Here is an 18,134-nt window from a genome sequence, read left to right as displayed (position 1 = left end):
GGGGAGCTAGTGGGCCGTATGCAAATGAAGCGGGGCGGCCCCCGTGGCGCATGCGCGGGAGCGGAGTCCCGGGGCACCCCCCGTGGGCGGGCAGCCGTTTTCCCCGGTCATCGGTGGTCCTGTAGCGGGGAGGGGTGAAGCGGGTTTGGGTTGTTGTGTCCCTTGCAGGGAGGACACTGTAGTCTGAGGCTGCTCCCGGCAGAGCTCTGCAAGGCGGGGCACGACGCCGCCCCGCCCCCGGCGCAGCGTGACCTTCGCCGGCCGCCGTAGCCGTGAGGCGCTGGGACATGGCGGCGGCGGCGGCTCGTGGGGCCGTGGCGGGTCGGTGGCGCGCGGCCGCTGAGGGGAGGTGGGCGGCCATGTTGGGCGGGGGGCGAGGGCGCCGCCTGTGAAATGGCGGCGCGGGGCGGTATATGGCGGGGCGTCTCCTGAGGGTCTGGCTCTCCGCAGGGTTCCTGGGGCGCTGGGCTTGCTGGGCCGCCCGCTGCCCCGGCGCGGGGCGGGCTCTTTCCGGCCTCTCCGCCCGGCACGTTAGGGAGGTGCGGGCATCGGCTCCGGCCCCGCTGTGGAGATCGCGGCTGCTCTGGGGGAACCAGCCCGGGGCAGGCAGCTCCTCGGTCCTCAGCAGGTACAGTGTGCGCGGGTCTGTCCGGAAAGAAAGCTTGAAAGGAGGTTTGTACGAACCTCTCTGCCTGAGAAATTTCTTGGGCTGCTCCTTACTCTAACAAACGGGTCTCTCTTTTAGCCTTAAGTCCCCCAATTCTGTTTAAGCATAATGCTTGAAGCACGATGTAAAGCAGAATATACTTTGCAGGTGTAGGCATTACAGAGAGGCTTGTTATGGTCAGCACTGTCTTGATTACGTTAATGTTCTAAAAGTAATTTCTGAATGCCAGTGACAGATGAGCGTTTGTTCTTAGCGTTTAACCGCTTTTAGTAGATGAAAAAGCTGTTCTGTATGGAACAATAACTCCCAGATAAATGTCAGTGAGAGTTCAGCAGCACAGTTAGTGTTCATACATGCACACTCATTAAATAGCGTGCTGTAATGTTTTGAGTTTTTCCTAATCTTCTTCAGACAACTCACAGCCAATTCTGATTTCTCATTATGTAGAAAATCCAGTGATTACTTTTAGAAAAAGATGTTTCATTCCTCTTCTATTTTTTTCCCTTGTTTTGGGGATGTTTTGTTGTTGGTTTTTTTTAGTGTCACATCTCTGCTTCCAAGCCTGCTTCAGCAACCAGCGAGAACACTCACTTACTACAGCTTACGGAATGGAAAGAGGAAAACGGTGAAAGCTGTCATTGATAGGTTTCTCAGGCTGCACAATGGCCTTTGGGTTAGGAGAAAGGTAAGACCTTTTTGGTAATGAAAGCTTGTTCTGTACAGTCAGTGGGCTAAGTGTTTTCCTTCCGTTAGAGGGCAGCAGCTAGTATGGAAGCTAAAGGAAAAAAAAAAAAAAGCTCTGTAGAGAGACTCCAATCTTCCTGAAAGTGGGGGATTCGCCCTGGTTTGCTTATCAGTATTGCTACATATGTGTATTTGCAGCGACCCGCTTAAAAGTCTTTTGTGTCTTTTCTTCTGACAGGCTGGTTATAAGAAGAAGCTGTGGAAGAAGTCAGCTGCCCAGAGGAAGCGTTTGAGAGAGCTGGTGTTGTGCACTAGAACGCAATGTAAACTCCTTGACAAAATGACCACTTCTTTCTGGAAAAGAAGAAATTGGTATGTTGATGATCCCTACCAGAAGTACCACGATCGCATGAATCTTCGCGTGTAGAAATCTGAGTTTCATTTTGGCATCTCTTCAGACAAGAGGTGGTGGTACGGTTTTAATTTTAGGACATAAATCTGTAATACCTGTTACTTTTCTAAATAAACATATGCATACCATCTGATCAGAATTATGGGTATCAATGCTACAAATAAAGGAATATTCAAGATTATTTTGAGCTGCAGTATGTATTTTACTTAAGAGAGGACAAGCTGGTCACCTACACGTTCTGATGTCTGTTGTTTTCCCATGATTGTGTATAACGTATGTACATGGATGAATACAGTTTAAACATCACTAAAAGCGAATAATTCCACATATTTAATCTTAAAATTGTTAAAAGAAACATGTTTAAGTAACCCCAGGATATATTTTGCTGTATCCATACTTATTGGTAGCTCATTGAATGGAGTCTTCCTTTGGCAAGGGGAGAAGGGAGAGCAGGGCCTGTTTCAGTATTGTTGCCTGCCACGGTACCACATAAACTTGCCTTGTCTCCATGCTAGAAAGCACAAAAACCCCATGGTGTTTCATGGCTACATGCAGCTTTATAACTAATTTAAAATTGAATTGGCCACCAAGTTCCATTACAAGACTCCCATTTTGTATCCTGTGTTGGTTATTGAGTAGTAGAGTATATTCTTTGGTCCTACACTGCATCCTCAAGCAGTCAGTTCTGGGTATTTGCTTGTTTATTCTTTCTTTAAGCCTAGTTATACCTCACGCTGCATATTTCCACGCACACATACATGTGGAACACACGCAAGGATTTATTACAGGGTCCTTTTGGAGTGCACAGTGCAAGCAGTCTCGGGTTTCGCTAAGGGGTAGATCAGAGGTGTTCTCCACAGAGCTGATACTCCAGCAAGTGTACGAAGGGGAATTGCTGCCAGCAGTAGCTTCGTAACATTCACTAATAATTAACCCATTATTAAGCAGAGAGTTATGAGCTCCAGAGCCACCTGTAGAGCAGGAGATGGTTTGCTGTACAATGAATTCACCGGTTACTCAGAGTGTTTAGTAGCTGTATTTTTTTTTTCCAGTTCATAATACAGAAAGAAGTTCCGAAGGACATGCAGCACTTAGTGAATACATCTATATACAGTCAGCCAGAATTGAGATAAAAATAATACAGCGATCAAAGTAATTATTCTGGCCTGCCAGATACATGATGTTTTCTTTTTTTGTTTTCTTTTTTTTTAAAGAAAAGTTTAAGACTTTATTCAAGATGTATATCAAGCAGTATAACAAAACCAGCAAAACATCAACCTTTGGAATACTGTTGTAATGGCCACCCTTGCGAGGCCTTAAGTGTACCATTTCATCACGGATCTTTTCTACCAACCACAGGAAAGAAATCACATGAAGTGCACAATTATGATCCTCAAATAGTTCGTCTAAACGCAAATCCCAACGTAGTGTTCTCTGCTATTTCAAATACGGTGCTAGATGCAAAATGAAACAAACAGCAAAAAGGAGACTGTGATTAAGGAGCATTGGGTCACAAGTACGAGGGTTTCATCACGACGTGAGAACACTTCAGGGAGCAGTCAGAGGCAGCGGGTTGTTTACGTGAGGCTAGGGAACATCGCATCTCTCCAAGCGGCTTTCTCCTTCTCGTTAGGGATAAATAACCACATTCTCTTTTCCTTCTGTGCTGGGTTTGCACTTGCACAATTTAAATTAGCGTGGGATTAATTCCAAGGGGATGGTGATACACATGAATTCTGTCTTGCCTATATTTGATGTGATCCTGATTCAGCAGTTGGCAACTGCTGTAACTGCGCTGACGCTGGCCCCTACGACAGGAGAGGAGGCGTGGAGGACTGCGCTGAGCTGCTCTGAGCTCATTCCCCTCATAATTGCAGTGAATTTATGGTAAATTTGTGAAGTAATTCACAGGCCCATTTTCCATGGACCATCTTCAGATGCAGTTTCCCTCAGCCTCAATATTGCAAAAATAATGCTCAAAACTGCACGTGCTGGCTAAAGGCTGTATTTCCTAGGGCTGGCCTGCTCTTGCAGGCTTACGCTCTCCAGGCCGTCTCTGAGAAGTCGGGAGGTGCCTGCTAGCCCCAGACAACTGACCGTAGAGGCCAGCTGCCTGAAAGGCCCCAAAACCGGGCTTTTCTTACTTAAGCCACATCTGCTATTTTAAACCACCAGCTGAAAGATGCCTTGCGTTGAGGAGGAGCGACGTGCAAGCGGTGAGATGGCTTACACCGGAGAACCGCTCCCCGTCAACACAAGAAGCCACCGTCCATCCAGGCCACCTCCCTTTGCTCAAGCCCTGCAAACGCTCCTTTGCCAGGAGGGGTCGGCATCAGCGCAGGAAGGCAACGAAGTCGCTTGGTCGGGCTTGTTCCTTAGCCGAGGCTCAAGAGAAAAACTGGAACAAAAGCCTTGACATGTCTAGTGTTTGAGTAGCCAGAGAGTGACATGGCAGACTTGGGGCAACACCTGCAAACAACCCGTGTGTGGAAGATGAGGAATCAAAAGCAAACGACCGTTCTCTTCTGCATACAGAACACTACGGCACCAAGTGTACGTGGTGAGGCATTCACATTTCTCGTCTATCTATACACAAATATACAGCTCGGTTGATAAATTAATACATTTTTGCCAGAGATATGAAAAGGTTTATTTTTCTCATTTATACAGTGAATGTTTTGAGAGATATAAGGCAACTCCCTTGTCAACAATTTCACCTCAGCACTTCAGAAATGCTAAACAGTCAAGTTTACAGTAAAACAGCAGATTAGACGCACATTTAATAATTTTAGTGAGAATCAATGTTAATACAGCGTGTCAGAGAATAGAATGTCAGCTGTTACGTAGCTCTATGTTGTTGGGGTTTTTGGCATAATTGAGTGCAAACTTGTCAGCTTTTTTATCTTATGGCAGCCCATTGCATAGCAGGGAAACGTAGCTTGCTTGCAACAGGATTTTATTTTCTGCTAACACTGCAGGCAGTTTTTCTATTTCTTTTTAATGTTTGCCAAAAGAAATCAAATCAACTCTAAAGCTGCTTAAAAATAAAACACACAAGCTTAGCTCCTCAAAGCTTTTGCTGAGTATTTTCCAAGGACTGACTCTTCTGTAACTGCTATTTAGACAGGTTTGTTGGGTTTTTTTTTTCAATTTACTTTCTGAAGATTTTTTTCCTTCTTACCCATTGCAAAATATGATTGAATATTAGCACATGTAAAGGAAATAAAATTCTCAGGTGATGAAGCCAAATATTGTGGCAGACACAGGAAATACCTGCTTCCTAACCAGGTCAGATAAACATTTGTGCGTGCACATAATTTATTTCTCTCTTCCCCACATACGTAGGAAGCTCTGGGGGAAACCTCAGGGATCCATCAGACAGGGACAGCTGGGGTATCGGTGCATACCCGGCAGAGAAAAGGTTTCAAAGGCCACTTCAGATTTATCTCTGAGCCTGATACGCTCCAGCCGGCTGTTGGCATCCGGGGCTGCTGCACCTGAACTAGATTAACAATACTGTTCATCATCAAGCCCGTGTACTGATCCATTAGTGGCGGCACGTTCTACGTAATGCTAAATGTTTTTCTAGTCTATGTGACAGGTCCAAGAGCAAACACAAAGGGACACGTAGTTAACTTATGTGTGAATCTCACATGCTCAACACTTACAAGAGACACCAACTCGAAGCACAAATACACAAACCCTACCATGTCTTCCTCTTCTTTTATATTTCTCGTTTATATATGGATACAAACACACCACTCCATCTGGTTCTTGTGGTTCTAACCAAACTCCATGCTACAGGCGAAACTCCAGGCTTCAAAAAGCAGCTCAGACCCAGCGCCCTGCCCTGCTCGTGCAAGTAAAACAGCAGCACCTCTCCAGGAGAGCAGAGCGCTGGGACTGACGCTGCTGCAGGCAGGGGAGAAAGCTGCGTTTTCCCCTGGAAGTGCATCACTAAAGCGATTCTAACTTCTGTCGCTGCAGCTGGGACAAGCCTGGCTTGCTCACATTTTAAAACTGGCAGCAGAACATTTGCCACAAGCGATGCGATCTAGCTCTTCTAGCCGCCATCATTTTCCACACAATACTCTCCTGGCTCAGGCTGATCAAAATTAAGACTCCTCCTTCATTACATCATTGAAACCATTTATTTTCTCTTGCACATCTCTTCCTCGTCCTCTGTAAGTGGTTCTGTCTCTATGGTTTTTAGCACAATGGTTTTCTCAGAATACAGGTGATGTACTTGCAGAAAGAGAAACAGAGTTGCAGCTCAGCTTTCACTAATGAATCTTAGACATTTTGTACAGTCAAAGTACATTGGCATTTGTTATATCATTCACAGTCTTGAGGAGGAAGGGAGGAAAGAGAAATCCATGGCTTCTGCAAATCCACTTCATTAATGATAAAGCCATAAATAAAACCACTGTCAATGTATCATCATGAGTAACTGATTATTTTTGTTTCCGTTGTGCATTCACAGAGCTAGAGCTATGCAGACACAAATGAGAATTGTAAATGTACAACCTCACAGGATTAGCGAGAGTGGGTGCACACTCTGCAAACGAAACAAGGACTCTTAACCTGCAGGTGTCTGCTGGACTGTCCTACCCACGTCACGGACAAACGCGAGAAGCGTGTAACAGAAGGATACAGAGAGAGGAGAGAGAAAGGCCGTGTCTACAACGCTGTACATCAAAGCACATCCATCCCACTGCTGTTTCCTACATTATCAACGAGTAGCTCTTTAAGGCAGAAGAGAGACATTCTGTGGATCTTGGTGCTATTGGCTCATTGCACTCACATTGTTTCAGTGGCAGAGGACGAGGTACTTTTCTTCCTGAAGCGAGGTCTAAGGGTCCTAGGCGGTGCCTGCAGAAAAGCATGAGAAAACTTCAGTGGCATAACAGGAAAGGTTTTTTCTTTCCTTAAAACTCACCCATCTTTCTGGCACCTCTGTGGCAATGATCCTGTTCCAGACACAAAGTAATGGAGAGGAAGATCTTGGCCCTGAAGATCGTTGATGAATGACCCGCTGAAGACTAACTCCTTTAAGAAACCTGTTGTGGTCCTTTACCCAGGTTACACCAACACCTTCCCACCTGGCGCTTGGTTAAAGCCCTTTTAAAAGATCAGCCCTTCGCTTGGGAGACAGGCCAGACACAATCCATTGAAATTATTTTAGAAGCCAACTATTGCCATTCTGCCTTGCAGTCAGCTGATGCAGAGAGCTTTAAAAAGGAGCCCTGAACGCCCAGGAGGAGCCAAACCAGCTCCATGAAACTGGTTTACTGTCATTAACCCCGTTCCCCAGCTGAGACAGAAATTAGTTAGACTAGCAAACAAACAAAAAACCCACCCCAATCTGCAGTGCGTACTTCTCTCAGAAGAGCTTTGGCACGGCATTGTGTCTTGCGAACTTCAGAAAAATAAATGGTTACCAGATGTTGTGGAGGAGCACAGATTCTCAGTGCAGAGGCCTGTCATAGCATCATGTATGCTGTGCAAGTAGCACTGCAAGGCCTGGGAAGCTCTTCTACCCATTTACCTAAATATCCAAAGCTTTATTTTCTTTAACAGAATCAACCTATTTACCTGTAAGACTATGACAGGGTCCTACCATTCATAAATGAGGACTTTGTCATTTCTATTTTATAGGACTTTCCAACCCAAGATCATCTTGTATTTCCACATTCTTGTGATGCAGCAAGGTATAAACGTTCATATAGATAAGGAACTGCAGTGCAGTGAGGTTTTGTTTAGACTCCATCTAAAATCTCCATCTCTTCCAGCTTGCCCATAAACCAAGGTAGTTTTTCTCAGAGATGGGATTAATCCAACACCCCACCCCATCTTCCAAGCCTGAAATTTTACCCCAAGTCCCCACAGTGAGTCCCTAAAAGCACAACACAGCTGGATGGGACAGCTGTGTCCAGAAAGGCACATCTGGAGTAGAAAAGCTGAGGAAGAAAGCTGCTGTGTATGGCAAGCAGGGATCCCACACCACCCCAGACTCCATAGCTGCTGTCTCTGAGTCACTATCTGTAAAGGAGGAGATTAGGGACACAGGCTGACAACTACAGCAGTATCTGCTGCAGCCTGGGAGAAGGCTGCTCCTTGGGAGCCAGCCAGCTTTTAAAGCAAAGCAGCCGTTAACTGCACAGTAAAGACTCTTAAATCAGGAATGAATAGCTCTGCCTCCTCCAGGAGGCCACTTGGCGGCTCTGAGAGTAGCTACAGAGGCTGTACCTTTCCACAGTAAGACCAGAGCAGCCCAGCTTTTGGTGAGATTCCCCCCAGAGGTAGGATGAGCCACCACAAGGTCACACAACTGCTTACCAAACCACACTGCTCCAGTTCCCTCACTCTGAGCCAAGGCGATGGGGGAACAAACCCAGCTTCCCCATGGTGGAGATCTCCCAGCTCGGATCTGAGAGCAGCTGGCTCCATCCTCCCTGCCCAGATCTGGAAGGAGCCTGTCTACAGCATCTCCCATGGAGGTTTTATTTCCTCCACATCAAAATGTTGCTAAAATTGCTTTTGTCAAACCACAGAATGAGATCTGCATCTCCTTTAGCTCATTTGTTTCCATGAAGCAACTTAAAGCATATTTGTTAATACAGTGCCTGATTCAAAAACCTGTCAAAGTCATGAAGGAAGAACTCCTGCTGGTTTCAGTGGGGTTTGGCTAGGTGTGAACTCAAGCGACAGGGACTGGGTTCTGAACTGCGAGCGTTCTGCCTGTGGGTGCTGGCTGTTCTCACCGCTAACTATCCAGCCTTGAGGGGAAGAATATATTTTACTCTACAGACACGAAAAATCAACTATCAATTGATATCCAAATCCTCTCACCCAAATATCTCCACATTAGCACATGGTTTAGAGCGAGATCCAAATTTTGCAATTCAGATCCGACTCTGAAGCTTCATATAACTATTACCTCCACTGGCACTAATTCTGACTTCTTTCAGGAAATCCACACATGCAGAAAAGTGAGTGAATCCATGGCAAGACCCACCCCTGAAAGACCAGAAATGTATTGTTTGGACTCAGTGTTTTTAGACCAGAGAGAAACGTGCATTCAAGGAATGTCACAGGAGGAGCCTTGACAATATTGAAGTACCTCAAGGGGTTGATCCTTCTTTTTGGGCCTTTTGTTCATGGATGTACAATCCAATGAATCGTTCTCTTCATCATCTGAGAACACAGAGCCTTTTGTTCCACAGTTTGTCTCAGGTGGCTTTTCATACTTATTGTCCACACCTATTTAACATGGCCATTTACAGTCTAAACGTGAAGACAAAGGATGAGGAAATCAGCGACAGTTTGATTCACACACCCCCTCACTGCAAAGCCATGCATCTTCCAGGGATTAATAGACAGAAGGTTCACACATCACACTCTAGTAATAGCAGCTGTGGGGTTAGAAATCAAAAGGCCCTTGTTTATGAAGCCATTATAAGGTCTATTTGTATTATTTTACATCGAATTGAGACTAAATTCACAGCTTCTGATGTTCTGGAGGTTGACTCTAGAAAGAGATTTTTTTGTTTGGTTCAGGGATAAATAAAATAGCTGATTTCTTGAATTGCTGATTCCACCCATAGTTCCCGAATCTACTGCTTCCAGAAGCCCTACGACAACAGACCACTAATGCCTGCTCGGTGGTTCTTATTCTTGTAACTTATGGCAAGATCTTTGTGGGACTGGTCATGTTGCACAACCCAGTCCATTTGCTGTCTTAAATCCAGACAGGGGAGCAAGATGGTATTTTTAATGGACAGTTCAAAGCAAGAAGTACAGAAGAGGACATCCAGCATGACCAAGCTTTCTGCATCTCCACGGTTAGTTTCTTATCAGCAGGGCTGGAGCTTTCTTTGTTTGACTGATAGGCTTTTTTTCATTCTGAAACATGTCAGGAGTGGAAGTGTTTGCTGTTGAGATGGCATTGACCACACTTATTGACTCTATACTTAGACTCTTGTATAAACATACATAGAAATAATGCTCTGTGCTTCTTGTCTCAGCCTGACTGTAAGTCTCTGCTGGACCAAAGACTAAAACCCAAAGACTAAAAGAGGATTCTTAAAAGTCTAGTGCTTACTAATCTATTTAGATCTGTAAAGCACAAAAGAACTGAATTCTCCAACAGCTCTTATAGTTGGGTAACAGAGAGACAAAGGGGAAGCAATTTGACCACAGCAACACCACAAATCACATGCAGGTCACTGGAGCTCCCTCCTGTGCCAAATTCAAGTCAGCAGCTAAACACTTTCAGTCCCCGCGTTCAGCCCACAGGATGCGGCTGCTGCTCAAGAGAGCGGTGCACACCACCTCTGGCCACTGACCCTGTGTTTCTACCCCTTTATCACCATTTGCATAGGCAGGCTGGAAGACGCCATCGCAGGTTTCCAGGAAGAGCTGGAAGCTGACTTTTTTCCCAGTTGTACTGAAAATGCTGATAGTTGCATTGAAGAGAGTCCTGGGATAATGCTGAATTGGTTTTTTTTTCTATATATGACTGTAGCGTTAAGACTACACTGTGCAGAGAATTAAATGTTCTCTAGACCACATGCCAAATCGGTACAGGAACATTTTATTTTAATTACTATTTTTTTCTTCCACTTGGGAAGTGAGCTATCCATGAGGAGCTTAGCTTAGGTCATCTTGGATGCAGAAGCTGGTCCTTGCCAACTCTCTAATCCAACAAAACATGGAGTCAAGTTTGTTTTAAGTGCTGTTTGTTCAGCAAAGCCTGAACCAAGCATATCCAAATTTGCAGTCTGGAGGCCAAGTACTGCCCCAACACCAATTCATCTCACTGTTCCCACCTGCCCTCTTCCCCAGAGGTCCCATTGATGTGGACTACAGGGTGGACTTTAGGCAGTTTATTTCCAGATAGTCAAAGTGGGTCAGGACTTCTTTAAGCTGCCTCACTGAGCTTTGCACAGTGGCCCAACACCACACACCCAGCCATGTGCTGCTGCAAGGAGACAACAGCTTTCCCCAGAAAGAGGAGGACTTCAAAGGTGACAGGACGGAGGGATGTTGGAGAACCAGAACTAGAGCATTCAGTGACCAGAGTGCGGAGACACTGGCTGCTGAAACTGAGAGCATATACGATCAGGCAAATCTGTCCTGCTCCCTTTCTCTTACAGCCAGACATGCCGCTGCAAAAGGAGACAGAAGGAACTGTCAGCCCTGATAATGCTACCGTGAATCCCATGTTTTTCCAGCGTACGTTGCTTTCTCCATTATTATTCTCTCTCTTGAATTGCGTGCTGGGTGAAAAAGACATCCAGGCAGCTCCGCCATGCATGTTGCCTGGCTCCATGACAGGCATAGAACAGGCACGGCCTCCATCAGGCTCGTCTGCTCTCCCCATCAGCCGGAGCATCACATCCATGTCCTGGAGCTGCTTCCGTGAAGATCAAGAGGAGACCTTGGCACATACTGCTTTCACCTCTGCACCAGAGAGGTCTGTAAAGTCTACCAGAAGTTTGGCTGAGGTCTTCTTCTCCCCTGGTTCATCTCATTGTGAACAAGGCACTGAAAACCAGCCAAATGGGAACCAGTTTTGCTTCAGCCTCCCTGAAATGGAAAAGGGAAGAAGTGGGTCTATCCCAGGCCTTTCCACTGCGTTTCTGACCATTGACAAGAGCAGATCTTGAGTACACAAGGCCCTTTTTTAAAAAGCCAGAGTGAGAAGGGATTCCCTGCTCACCTTGCCTCAAGAAGGACATCTATATTGTAGGCAATCCCAACTTTGTATTGATCTAGGGTGCTAGGCTTTGTCCCATGGTTGTGGAAGCTGTTGTGGGACTGGAGGCAACTCATCTCTGAAGGGCTGCTGCTGTATGAGTGCCAACTCTGAAGACGACTTTTTGTGAATAGAGTGATGACAGGATAAAAACCTAATTTTCCTACACCAAGAGAGTCCTCTGCAGGAGAAAATGTAATGCAGGGGATTAGCTAGAATAATAAGCACACACATGATGAATTAGCAAGAAAGGAGATGGAGGCTTAAAGTGAATGGATGGGTTCTGGAATACTAAGGTTTGTTTCTGAGAAGGTTAAGACTGTGGAGCAAAATGTTGTCAGGGTTGGCACAAGCTTCTAAAGGACAGCATTTGGCCTCGGGTGATCTCCTGTGTGTTTCTAAGAGCTGTCATTAGGATCTGAGGCTGTGGAGCCTCAGGCCACTATCAGATGTCCCCGAAGTGGCAGAGCCAGCAGTACAGTGCTGCTCCCGAGAAACAGCTGACAGCCCCAGGGACTGTGTCACAGGCAGGAGGTGGCTGTGTAAAAGCACAGACCATATGCCAGGCGTCTCTCCTGGGTCTCTCGTCTTCAGGAGACTCTCACTCCCCATCTCAGAGTGGGCTGCGTTTTGGGTGTCTCCAACTGTTACACTTATGGCTCCACACCTTTGTGTGGAGGGGCAGAATTGCTGCAGAAACAGGAAGTCGGCTGATGTGCCAGGGCTAAAGCTGCTGGCTGCCTCTTGCAAATGTCTTTTCAGTACCCAGACCAGATTACGGTCCTCTCTTCACTAAGGCAAGACACAACCTGATTGTAAACAGTCTAAAGGGACCCCATAATTCCAGTTCCTATCATCCTATCTTAATTCCTTCAAGGGGAACCAATATAACTAACAGATTGTGTAAGAAGCACTGAAGGTAGGCATACTCCAAGTTAAAGTAGACAACTGAGGGCTCTGCAGAGTTGGGATCTAAGTTATTAAATGCACCACAGGGAACAACCCAGCACGGACAAGGGAATGAAGGGCCAGACTGTTGTTACCTTTAATCTCTGTGATTCTACAAGGGCCAAAAAAATCTCACTTGCAAAACTCTTTCTACAGCAACAAATGAGACCGAGTAGCATGCTGTTTTTTTCAGCAATTGCTTTGACTCAGGCTCTGATCTACACTGCTGTGTAAATCTGGAGTAACTCTTTATGGATTTCCATGAGTACAACAGAGGTTAGGACCTGGCCCACTCTAATTAGAGATGAGAAAATTACTTTGATCTAAATCCTCTGAAGAATTTGGACACTTAAATACAGTTACAGTGGGAATCAGGCACCCCAATACCTTTGAGAGAAGCTGGAACCCCCCCATTATTTTGCTGGACACAATACTTCTTCCTCACATCACTATAATTCCTCGGGAGCAATGGGGAAAACCACAGTCACAGACTACACGAGCCAGGAGCAAGGTATTGTATTATTGTAATGGGAGATAAAGTCACTCCAAAGCTAAGCCTTTCCAGGGAATAATTCATATAAAGAGGTTTGCACACCACTTAATAAGAGCAAGAGAACAGATATTTATTTTATGACGGCGATCAGCTTCTTTTCCCTGCAACAAAGATAAATTTGCCATCATTTCCAAAAGACATTGACCCAAGTCATGTACTTCCCCAAAAGTTTTCATTGCCAAATTAAGAAGTTAGGAGCAGCCAACTCCACCAGCGCACACCGCCCAGGAGCCACAAAACAGAGGCAGACATCCTTTCCAAAGCTGAAGTCAAGTGCAACCAAAGCAAACAAGTCTAATCACATCAACAAAGTCATCCGTTAATGAAAACACATCCCACAAATGATTAAGTTGTTAAGTGCTAGTCTATTACAAACACCTCAGAAGAAAACTCATGCAATCGGTAACACTTACATCAGAGTCCCATAATATTTACATAGAGAAAAGGAAAGAATAAACTGTTAGGGGAAAACATTTGGGTGTAGCGGGGAAAGGAACATTGTCAGAGCACAAAAATCTTCACCTTTGCTTTCATATTATCTGTAGTTCAACTGGAGTTTACTAAACAAGAATGTTTTAACTTTCTATTGGTAAAATGCAAATGTACTTAAAGGACCTATTGATTTTCTATGAAAATTTTTCCTTCCCTGAAATAACCAAAATAAGTATGGAAGTATTTTTAAATACTCGGAGAAAATCACAAATTGCCAATCAGATGTACTGTTGCAAAGTGATGTAAATAATCCCTGTAAAAATTTGATTCAACATTTAGTGAAGGGAAGTTTTAAGGAACAAAATGCCTAGAGCAACAGAAAGTTGTCCTTTGTTCTTTAAGTTCAATGAGAGAAAGGTTAAAACAAACCTCCCCAGCACAAGAGCTGGAAGCAAAACTGGCTAAGGACAAGAATGAAACCACCTACACCATTTAAATGAATTAGTTCAGAGATGTATGAACAGCCCCTTGACGCAAAGTCAATTAGTTTTTTTAAGAGTACTTTCCACAGTAATAATCTCATGTGCAATTTGTAGCATACCACAAAGAAGGGGTTGGATACATCTAATATACCAATAAAGTCATTTGTTTAAAATGCAATTAAGTGAATATCCCATTGAGGTCCTTGCTGTGCTGTACTGCTGGTTGTGTGTGATCTGCCACCTTGTCTTCAGGGTGACAATCACATGTAGGAAGCCATCCAACATTATTTTATTGGAAAAACTCCAAGGGCTGCCCTTATGCTGCAACACCTCGTGGATGGCTGACTGACTGAACAGTCACTGCCGAGCTGTAGTTTTTAAGGCATACATTACTGTATCGGTCAACACTATGGAGCACAACTCTATAGTGCACACTCCAAAAACATCCCCATTCATCACTAATGTCCTTGCACATTTCTTACACTGCCTAAGGCTCCTGACCAGCATTTTAGTATTAAATGCCCCCTCAAATACATGCAGCCACAACAGTTCTCCTGATATACAGCTGATTCTTCAATATCAGCTATAGATGTATTTATTCTCTGCAAGGATTAAAATTGTTCCTCCCTCTCAAGCATGCCACAGGTCTTTGCAACAGCACCTAAGAGACGTTAGTTGAGAGAATACCACTGACCATAATATTTGTTACTTCTTAAATGCCAGTTCCAAGCAAGCTGGTTTAATACTGACCAGCGTTTAAGCATTTACAATGTACTGCCAAAAGACAGACAGACATTCCTGGAGATTTTCACTCTGTCCTTCCTGAAGGGGAAAACGAGCTCTTACGTAAATGTACCCTTGTTCTTTGATGGTGCAGCCTGACTTTCCACAGGCCGTGAACACAGAAGAGATAAATCAGAAACTTGTGTAAAGACCTGGAAGGATTTTTGACAGCAAAGGCCTGCCATGGAACAAGAGCAAGGTGAGCTGACACAGAAGCTGTCAAGAAGACAGGCTGGAGTGTATATAGTGGAACACACTTGTATTTAGTGAAGCTGCCCAGAGCAAAGGAGGATGAATGTCCTGAATTGTGTCAATGCCTCATCATGTGCAGACCGGGAGGCCGGCTGGAGTGAGGCAACTGGGCAGGAAAGAGCTCTGCTGTGAAGCAAACAGCTTCAGTGGCAGAGGAGCCCATCACTGCTGACAGTGATGGATCAGGTCCCGTACAGGGGGAGCTCACGCTGCACTCAGCCTGGCCTTCAGTCTCTGCATAAATGCATACTCCCATGGCACTTGTGAGCCATATCCTCACGAAACCACCACGTTTTGGCCCAAACAATTTTTACCTTGTGCAGTGCTTCTCTTGCGATATGATCTAGGGAGCAGGATGGGAAGATTTTTGCTCCCACCAGGCTATGCTCGCCCAAGAGCTTGAGAGGTTTCTATGAAACAGCCAGTGAAAGAAACAATAGAGTTTTACCCACAAGAGCATTAAGGCAACTGCTCCTGCCAAAAAGGCTGTATCATGGCTCTAAACCAGCCTTTAATACTCCTGTTTGAGGTAAGGCTTGACTACCCGCCCATTTTATAAACGCTTTGGAAATGCATACTGCTAACGACTGAAACTGGCTACACAGAAGTTTGTGCCAAGGAAAGATGAGTCCCAATAGTTTAGGACAACTTAGTCCTATCTAACCAAACAGCATCTTTCTTCCCCCTGCTTTTTGTGACACTGAGAAAACGTGTTCACATTACGTAGTCAGCTCCCAAAGCTGCACTTACAAAGGAGCATTTTAAACAGCAGACTGTTGTCTGAGAGTGCATTAATGCATCTATTGCCTTGGAGACAGAGAAAGGGCAGCCTGTGGAGACAGAATGAACCCTCTATGAGATAGAGCCACAGCATATCCCTATTGACATAGTCCAAGGGACTGGATTATGTCGGGGGAGGAGGGGGGGGATAGTAAAACAAGCCAATCTGAAAGATAGGGCTCACAATTTAAACCAGATCAACATGACTTTGGGCCCAATTTGTAAACATATTGGACTGATTACAGCTTTAGCATCATTGAGTGACTTTCCTAAGATTAACTCATGACTATTAAGCACTTAAGGAGTCAGTGATTCTTTTTATAAATAACACTTTGAAGTCAAATCCTTAAAATTGGTTTAGGCTAAAATTAGAAGGGTGCTAATAAATTAGACTGTGAATACAAGTGTTTCATGATTGCTTAAACAGATACTGCCTTAAACAGGCTTCATTGTCCTGCAGTGGCACGCTCACCCCAAACGTGCTAGTGCAGAGAACCAGAAAAGGACAACAGGGAGGGTGACAAACCAAATACGAGGGTTGGTTTGCCACCTACGCAGTGTGCAAGGAGAATGTGTCAGGCTGGGATCCCCAGCCTCCAAGCACTAATGCTGCACAGGGCTGCATGGCACACCAGGTGCAAGGCAGAGGGAACACACACCCTGGTACTCTGGAAGTGACACAGCCAGCAGCACGGTGGCAGCACTGTGATCCTTCAGTCCCTCTGTTGCCGTCTCCGGGTTGACTGCAGTGTGCAAAATAAACAAAAAGCACATGAGATGAGGAATAAAGGCGTTATGAAAGTATTTTGCTTCCACCAACATGAGACGCTGCCAGTCTGGATTTCTTCTTTCTCCCTAGACAAGCTGCTTGGCAGCCCCATCCTCTGACATGCCCAAATCAGAGGCCGCCCCCTCCTTTCATCTGCCACTGGGACAAAACGCAGAAATCATACAGCTCAGCTCTTAGCAACCAAGCTGACTGGCGCAGCATTGAAAAGACCACCAGCAGCTAAACCATTCACTACACTATTAAGTTTGTAAACAGAAGACACGCTGGGGACAGGGGGACATTTTTCAAAACCAGCTCTAACACAGACTAAAGCAGGGACAGTCTGTTCAACCCTGTTTCGTCGTACCAGGGCCTGCTACTGGGTTCTGTTATTTACCCTGCTCAGCCCAAACACAAATGTCCTCTCCACCAAAAGAGAAACACTTGCCAGTCCTTAGGGAACACAGCAAAACAGGGCTGGGACTGAGGGAGGTTTCCTCTTGCTGCGTTCCCAGTGGTCTTACACTAGCACTGGCGGATACGGGGTTGATAAGTTAAACTGGTGCGGCAAGGACAGTGGCACATCCTCTAGAACAGAAAGGACTGAGGTTTTTCTCCACGGAAACGCTCCCCAGCCTTGGGTAACACAGGTCAGTAAGGTGAGAAGCACCGTAATACTTGCCATCAGCACACACACAGCTCACACACTCCCTTGCAGCCTGGCCTTCCCCTGGTTTGTTGCTCTGGTGTTAGGGAACCCAGTAAGTAAGAGCGGCAGGAGCAAGCCAGGCTGGGGAACACAGCCATGCCCAAAAGGGATGCATGGGTATTGGGGTGCAGGAAATCCAGCACTCACCTCTGAGGAGTCGGCATACCGAGCAACACGTGCACACTGAAAGAGGAGCTGAGCATTAGAAACTCGTCAGGCTAAACTGCTATCTCTCAGAAAACACTTGGCATCATTTTGAGGTGGACTTCATGGCCCCCATGTGCATAGAGAGATGATCGTTTCTATTCACCAGCACGGAGCACAGACCCAGGGACGTGCCTCACCCCAGGCTGTGTGCCTAATGGGTGTTAAGGCCGGGATTACGTACAGCTCCCTGGCTCTGTTCTCAGATCAGTAAACAGAAATAACTCCTGACTAGAGGGACCCGGGAGTGTGGATAAGCAATGGGTAACACAGTGCAAAAAGCTGTATGATAATAAACACAGGGTGCAATACTGGGATTTGTATTGCTACATGCCTGGCTTTTTTTTTTTTTGGTAGATTTAGACTTCTACAAGCACTGGTGCAGCCATTCACGCAGCTTCTGAGGGAAAACTATCCACAGATCCCTTCTCTTCCTAAATGAGGAATGTGCTGAGGAGTCCTGCAGGAGTTATATTTTGTTGGTACTGCCATAAGAATGAAAGCAACCAAGGGAACTGCATTGCACCCTTCAGTGCAAATGCAGGTGATTCACAGCTGTTCATAAAAGTGTGACCTTAACAGCTTCATCTTGTGAATAGCTTGTGTCCCAGGAAACAGTCCAGAAATAATTTCCAGTTTGAGCCTTCTAATTTAATCCCCACTGTGGCATCAATGACTCCAGAAAAAAAAAAAAAAAAG

The 18,134-nt window shown here is 45.4% G+C and overlaps 2 protein-coding genes across 7 annotated transcripts in view; one reads left to right on the top strand and one right to left on the bottom strand.

Annotated features, from left to right (window-relative positions):
• Positions 1–57: 57 nt before the first annotated feature.
• Positions 58–1,944, top strand: MRPL35 (mitochondrial ribosomal protein L35). The gene is made up of 4 exons (XM_063337310.1): positions 58–321; positions 451–628; positions 1,208–1,352; positions 1,590–1,944. Exons 1-4 carry the CDS (start codon positions 288–290, stop codon positions 1,776–1,778), a joined length of 546 nt encoding a protein of 181 aa, XP_063193380.1. The 5' UTR covers positions 58–287; the 3' UTR covers positions 1,779–1,944.
• Positions 1,945–2,780: 836 nt separating this feature from the next.
• The window catches only part of REEP1 (receptor accessory protein 1), a 71,114-nt gene continuing 55,760 nt past the window's right edge, over positions 2,781–18,134 (bottom strand). For 2 of the 6 annotated variants that reach the window (XM_063337301.1, XM_063337303.1), the window contains exons 7-10: positions 17,379–17,414; positions 16,413–16,496; positions 8,887–9,026; positions 2,781–6,635 (exon numbers count right to left, since the gene is read on the bottom strand). In XM_063337301.1, coding sequence (XP_063193371.1) covers positions 6,564–6,635; positions 8,887–9,026; positions 16,413–16,496; positions 17,379–17,414 — 332 coding nt within the window. In that variant the 3' untranslated portion in view covers positions 2,781–6,563. Of the gene's footprint in view, positions 6,636–8,886; positions 9,051–13,073; positions 13,126–16,412; positions 16,497–17,378; positions 17,415–18,134 lie in introns of those variants that run through there. The other 4 variants (XM_063337302.1, XM_063337304.1, XM_063337305.1 and 1 more) reach the window with 4 other exon arrangements.

The sequence above is a fragment of the Chroicocephalus ridibundus genome, chromosome 5 (assembly GCF_963924245.1).
Source record: "Chroicocephalus ridibundus chromosome 5, bChrRid1.1, whole genome shotgun sequence".
Classification (NCBI taxonomy): Eukaryota; Metazoa; Chordata; class Aves; order Charadriiformes; family Laridae; genus Chroicocephalus; species Chroicocephalus ridibundus.
The sequence above is the reverse complement of the archived record's forward strand: the minus strand, read 5'-3'. Positions and strand labels throughout refer to the sequence as shown.